Below are 6,195 nucleotides of genomic sequence, written 5' to 3'. Positions count from 1 at the left end.
TATTGATATAACATTTTAAAATTCATTGTAAGAATCCATGATTAAAGAAAGACAAATAAAAAATGAAAGAAATGTTTAAACCATAAGATAGGGACTATATGCTAACAACAACAAACCAGTATAATCCCACAAGCGAAGTCTGGATATAGACTATATGGTATGACTGTAAAAACCCATAAAACCGTTTTAAAATTTTAATTATTAGGGTTAAATTAACTAATTTGGTATATGTAAATGATACTTCAACAAGTTATTCTTGTTGCTTCTTCGTGTGCTTTCACGTCTTTCCTCGCATAACAAAATATTTCAACGACACAATCGTCAAAGGAGTAATAGATTGTCACCTTATACCCCAAAAGAAAAAAAAGAATATTCTCACCTCTTTGACACATCAGTCACATCTTTCTATAATCTCTCTTTTACTTTTTATTATTCTTAAAAATTAAAAAAATAAAAACAGTACACTGTATGGCTCGAAAGGGACAATTGCTTCAACTGCAAAAGAAGGAATAACCCAAACTAGGACGGCAAAGTGCTTTTTTGAGTTAGAAGACACTACAGTTACATAGTTCACATAGCTTGATTTGTCATTAACATAGAAGAAAGTAAGCCACACTGGGCAACAGAGAAGAAAAATGCTTCTTTTGTTGCTATAAATAAGATTACATCAGTAATGAGTTTCTCACATTTCTTTCATTCGACTTAGTACCCACAAGTCACAATTGGATCTTACATAAATTATCAATCGAGTAACCCCAACCATAAAACTGTGCAATGCTGGACATTATCCCAAATGACTAGGAAACAATACATTGACACTGAAACCATTGGTGATAGAATTTGCTAAAATTGAATGTGGGGGGGTTATAAGAATTGTTTCTCGACTTTCTTGATTCTGACTCGGATGATATTATGGACCTGTAAATCCCATTAAAGATCTCTTTTGCATCTTGAGAATATGGTGTACAGAGTATGCAATGAAAAGTGGCAATTTAAGCTCATGCGCCAACTAGGTGCATAAATCCGTTAAGTTTGGAGTATTATTTGCTGCATTAAGACGGCCAAAATACTTCCCAGGGATATGTTGATGACATTGACAACATCATTGTTGAGCTGAATATTAAGGGACAAAAAATGGTGAGCAAGTTAGTTTAATCTCAAAATAAACGTTGGACCTCTATTCAGAAAAATACATACCCATTGAAATCCTTCCTTCTCTTGAAGTGAAGCGCCTATTAGACTTTCGCCAAAGTTTGCTATCTGGGAGGCAATTACACATATAGCAGCCCCAGGTGCGTTAATCTGGAAACAATTCTTTTGATCAGAAAAAAAAAAACTGAAGACATAGAGTGAACTGAATGGCATTGTATCTGTCGTTAGCGCAGGCAGTTAAAGCAAAATATGTAGTGAATGTTTCGGCAGCTAAGTGATCCAAAATATAAAATAAATAAAAATACTATTGATGGGCTAAAACCATAGAAATCCCCCTGCCTTGGGGTTGCTCAGTCCTAAACATTGCCCGAAACATCAGCAATCAGGTAATATTATATGCAAGGATTTACCTTCACCAAAATCACCCATTTCTTAGTTCTTACTATATTCGAATAGAAGACTAGTTAATGCTCTCTTTGTCCCAAGAAGAGTGATAGGGTTTGGATCACGAGCTATCTAATTTCTGGTGTTAATTTGGAGATTAATTTCCACAAAGATAAAAATTAAAATTTTCAGTAATTTCACAAAAAGGTACCATAAATCACAATATTTTAATAGCTAAATATTTAAAATGTTTGAATATATTATACTCAAATTTTCAGTAATTTCACAAAAAGGTACCATAAATCACAATATTTTAATAGCTAAATATTTAAAATGTTTGAATATATTATACTCAACGAAATATTGTTTTGACTTGGAAAATACTAACATGACTATTCTTTTGGGACAAGAAAGTATATTTCTCGCAGGGCAGGGACCAAGGTACAAACATGCAACCGTGTATTTCTTCAGAAATCAATATGCATAATCTCAGCCACTGAATTATCACACAAACTAGAGTTAGTGCCTGATCGAATTGATCAGGACCAAGAGCCAAATCACCACTACACATGATTATCACTCAAGCCAGCACCCCTTCATAGCATGAAAAACTTTGTAGGTTCACAAAAATCCTAGAATAGAAAGGAGAAGAATAGAATTGCTAAAACAATGAAACCCCTTTCAGTTGCTCTTTATAATACTGTCAACAAGGTTCCAAAAGAGTACATTTATAAGTAAAAATCTATGGCAACTTGGAGGCTATCAAGAGTGATATAAGACTCACAACCTTCTATTGTGGCCAAGTTTGAAACAGATAGGCATACCTTGCCACATTGATTCCTAGTTTCAACACATGCATAGCATTGTTAATTAAGGGTATAAGGAATATTTCAAAAATCCTTCCTTTATCACAACCTCAAGAAATAAACCAAAAGATTCTGTGAAAACATCCCCGCTAATCAAGCCCAAAAATTAGACCGATATGAGAAAGTGCTCCCAGTTAGCCAAACACTTCATTCTACAACAAATATTCCCTCTAACAATTTCAATGTCCTACATTCCCAAACTTCTCTTCAGCATTTCTAATAACTTAATTCTTTTCTGGTCTCAACCTGGTCCGTAGTAGACCTCATGAAAGATTAATTATATAACAACACCTTGATGCCAAAATTTTCAAAGTGACATTTTTGTTGCCATATTATTAATCCTATTATTGACTAGTATTTCCAGATTATCCCAAAGTACAGAAGGAAAAAACCACAGCATAAGCAAAAGTTTCTCAAAACTGAGAATGGTTCATGAAAGGCATACCTGACCCATTAGATAGCCAACAAATGAAAGGAGAACTGAAGCAAGAAGCCCAGCGAACGTTCCCTCAGCACTCACAGCACCTTCAGTACCCCGAGGCACTACCTTGAATGTGGTGACAAGATACCTGCAATTGTTATGCAAGTACTCAGCAGACAATCCCTAAAAATCCCATCCTGCTAATGACAGTATTGAACATATAAAAGCGAAAATGGTAGGAGTTGCTCATGACTTTCTTCCAAGAGAGATAACTTTAGCTAGTGCTATCTGAAATTTCACATGAACTACAAAGAGCAGCCTATAAAAGTGTTTAGTAACATAGCATGATCACAAACTTATGATGTTAGCTAAATCACGTAAAACTGCATATTGCAATATTGACAGGTCCTTGGGTTTTCAAAGGACCAGATTTGTTTGTCTAATTTAAAAAAATATATATAAAACATGGTTTGTGTGCTTTTCAATAGTTATACAATTAAGAACAGACGAAGCTCCGGAAACAAATAAAGTATGAAATCTCCAGTTTCTATGTAAACAAGACACTGTTTTCAGTTGATAAAATTCCTAGTAGTTAGCCAGAGGTGAAGAGGCTGTTACTCACGTAGTTTTACCATATGCCTTTCCTATCTCGCTCGAGACAGTGTCGCTCAACTTAGTACAAAAACTGGCTACAAATGCAAGCTCCCACAGGCGAGTAAATGCCTCCCCACCAACACCATTAATTGATAAAAATGCACAAACGCAACCGGCTGCACTGGAGCCGATCACGCTTCCAGGTCCTCTCCTTCCTTTCCTCTTCTCTGCAACCCCTTGAGCCTCTTTCTGAGCCATTTTCACCTTAGTCGCAGCTGTTCCCTGTTTGGTTTAATTTATTAGTCCAATTTCCCTGACATCTTTTATAATTAGGACTTATCAGTATAAGCACGAGACGTATACCTTGATAACATCCATCATTATATTAGGTAGAAAGACATACCAGAAGTTATCTAGATGGCTATCAGTGCATTTTCTTTTCGCTCATGAAGTTCCACTAATCCATTAAGAGGGTGAAAATTGCTCCTTTCTTTTGTTTCTTATTATTTACTATGACTATTTCAATACTCATTTTTCGATTATATCGACTGTTAATTAGACAAAGAAAGAGGGATTTGCAAACAGTTATTCATGATTGAGTATTCTACTTTTATTTTGTATTGATATGAAATTTGTATAACCATAATTTATTCATCCTACTATCTTATTTCAGAGAAATAAACGGGATAAAACAGAGTAAAAAGTATAACACTGCAGGAATAAATCATATAAATGTAAATAAAGTTTCACTAATCTATCAAGAGGGTGCTACTGCTCTATGTTTTAATCTTTATTCACAATTACTTTGTTGCTAGTATTCTAATTATAAATAGACTTTTTCTCTTTAAGAAGATAGAGAAAGAGGGATTTGCAAGCAGTTATTCATATTTTTTTATAACGTTGGTAACTCCATGGCATACCTGCTGCCTCCCACCAGCAATAGGTACGAGGTGACTCTATCCATGAAGCTTTCGATAGATCCGCGGAGAATTGAACCAAGACCTCATAGTTCTAACCTACCTCATTCACCATTCGGCAACACCTTTGGGTGCGTTATTCGTGATCTGAGTAATATCAATTTTGTATTGATCTGAAATTTGTATAAACATAACTTATTCTTCCTACTATCTTCTCTCAGCGGACTAAATGGGATAAAACAATACGTACAAAGTAGAATCCTCAAAATAACATTGCACCAATTAAAGCGTATAATTTTTTTTTAAAAAAGTTTGAAATTTCACTTACAATAACGAAATATGTGGCAACAAGAAGAAACCCAGAAGACCCAAAAGCACGCCAAGTAAGAGTACCGAGCAAGAAAGCAGCCCCAATACCAGAAAGTGACAGACCGGAGACCAAAAGTGGAGAACCCAAAGTGAAGATAATTAAGTTACTTAGCAAAGCAGATTGCCACGTGGGTGGTGAAGATTGAACCAATTGAATTGCTCTTTCCATAATTCCCAAGTCACTCACTGATGCATGTGCTTTAATTGATGACGTTTTCGACATTTTAAGATGATGTCTAGGGTTTAAAGTAAATGGGTTTGGGAGATTTGAGGTTAAATATGAAAATTTTGGTTTCTGATAATGGAGAAGTAATGGGAGTCCCGGCGACGAAGAAAGAGTTGAAAAAACCATTTTTTTAAGTTTACAGATTTTGACGTTAGATTCCGGAAACCGTGGAGTCGTCTTTGCTGGAACCGGAGCTAGGATCTTCTTGCGGTAATTTCACATAGACACTTTAGTTTTGCAAATGTGTCATTTGCACCCCCAACGTGTTTGAAACGTTATAGAACATACATTCTTGTTAAATATTTGGAACTTTTTTTTAATAAAATGAGAAAAAGAAAAAATAGAAGAAATGTGATAAAGTGAGAGGTGCTCCATGCCTAATTGTAGACACACTTGTAGATTGAATTTTCTTCCCATTTATTTTTATTTTGAAATATCAAACAACTTAATAAGAGTTGTCATATGTGTTTTTTCTACAATTCTTTAGAGATCGAATCTTTTTAAGTTTATTGCATCTTAAACTATTACTACCTCTTATATCGTTTGCTTTTAAAAGATTAGAACTTGAAATACATCTATAAGTTACTAACAAAGTTGATATCAAGTGATTATTTATAATATTTTTATTTAAGAAAAGTTTTATAATAAAAAAATTATAGGTTTACTTATAAAAACGTTCATATTATTTTCCACATCTCGACAAAAATATTTTATTGTAAGTTACATTTTGAATTCAATTACTTTTATAAAAAATTCAATTACATTCTAAGATTTTCTCACGTCATGTTTCTCGGAGAGATGCATTCATCATTCTAACTGTAGTACATTAAGGATGTGTTTGGTATAACGGAAAATGTTTTTCATGAAAAATATTTTTCAAGAAAATATTTTTTGGGAAAATAAGTAGTAATCTTACTCATTTTTCAGTGTTTGGTACGCAAAGTAAAGAAAATAACTTCTCAAGAGTATTCATCAATAATTTAGATACAATAAACATGAAGTCATAAACTTTCGAACCAACAACCTGAACCCATAAATTTCATAAACTTCTGAACCGCTAAACTTTCGAACCCGTAAACTCTATAATTTCTAAACCCGCAAACTTCGAAACACATAAACCTCTGAACTCATAACTTTGGACTCGTAAAATTTCAAACCAGTAAACTGAAAAATAAAAAAAACCAGAACTGAAAATATAATTTTTTTTGCGGGGTGTGGGGGGGGGGGGGTGCAGAAAAATAAAAAAAACAGAAAATAGAAAATTAA

The 6,195-nt window shown here is 33.9% G+C and overlaps 1 protein-coding gene across 1 annotated transcript; it reads right to left on the bottom strand.

The window, feature by feature from the left end:
* Positions 626-5,193, bottom strand: LOC109209236 (protein VTE6, chloroplastic). The gene is made up of 5 exons (XM_019372467.1): positions 4,663-5,193; positions 3,446-3,699; positions 2,848-2,971; positions 1,198-1,302; positions 626-1,113 (listed from the first exon to the last, which is right to left on the bottom strand). The coding sequence occupies exons 1-5, from the start codon at positions 5,053-5,055 to the stop codon at positions 1,027-1,029; spliced, it is 963 nt and encodes a 320-aa protein (XP_019228012.1). The 5' UTR covers positions 5,056-5,193; the 3' UTR covers positions 626-1,026.

Source organism: Nicotiana attenuata, chromosome 2 (assembly GCF_001879085.1).
Source record: "Nicotiana attenuata strain UT chromosome 2, NIATTr2, whole genome shotgun sequence".
Lineage (NCBI taxonomy): Eukaryota > Viridiplantae > Streptophyta > Magnoliopsida > Solanales > Solanaceae > Nicotiana > Nicotiana attenuata.
Note: the sequence above shows the minus strand (reverse complement) of the source record. Positions and strands in the feature narration are given on the sequence as shown.

What these genes read in the sequence shown, in the direction of transcription:
- LOC109209236 (XM_019372467.1), bottom strand. Translation starts at nt 5,055, where the DNA reads ATGGTTTTTTCAACTCTTTCTTCGTCGCCGGGACTCCCATTACTTCTC. An exon ending in AAGGCATATGGTAAAACTAC is followed by an intron (nt 2,972 to 3,445) that starts GTGAGTAACAGC and finishes TAACAATTGCAG; the next exon opens with GTATCTTGTCACCACATTCA. An exon ending in TTGGCTATCTAATGGGTCAG is followed by an intron (nt 1,303 to 2,847) that starts GTATGCCTTTCA and finishes AATTGTTTCCAG; the next exon opens with ATTAACGCACCTGGGGCTGC.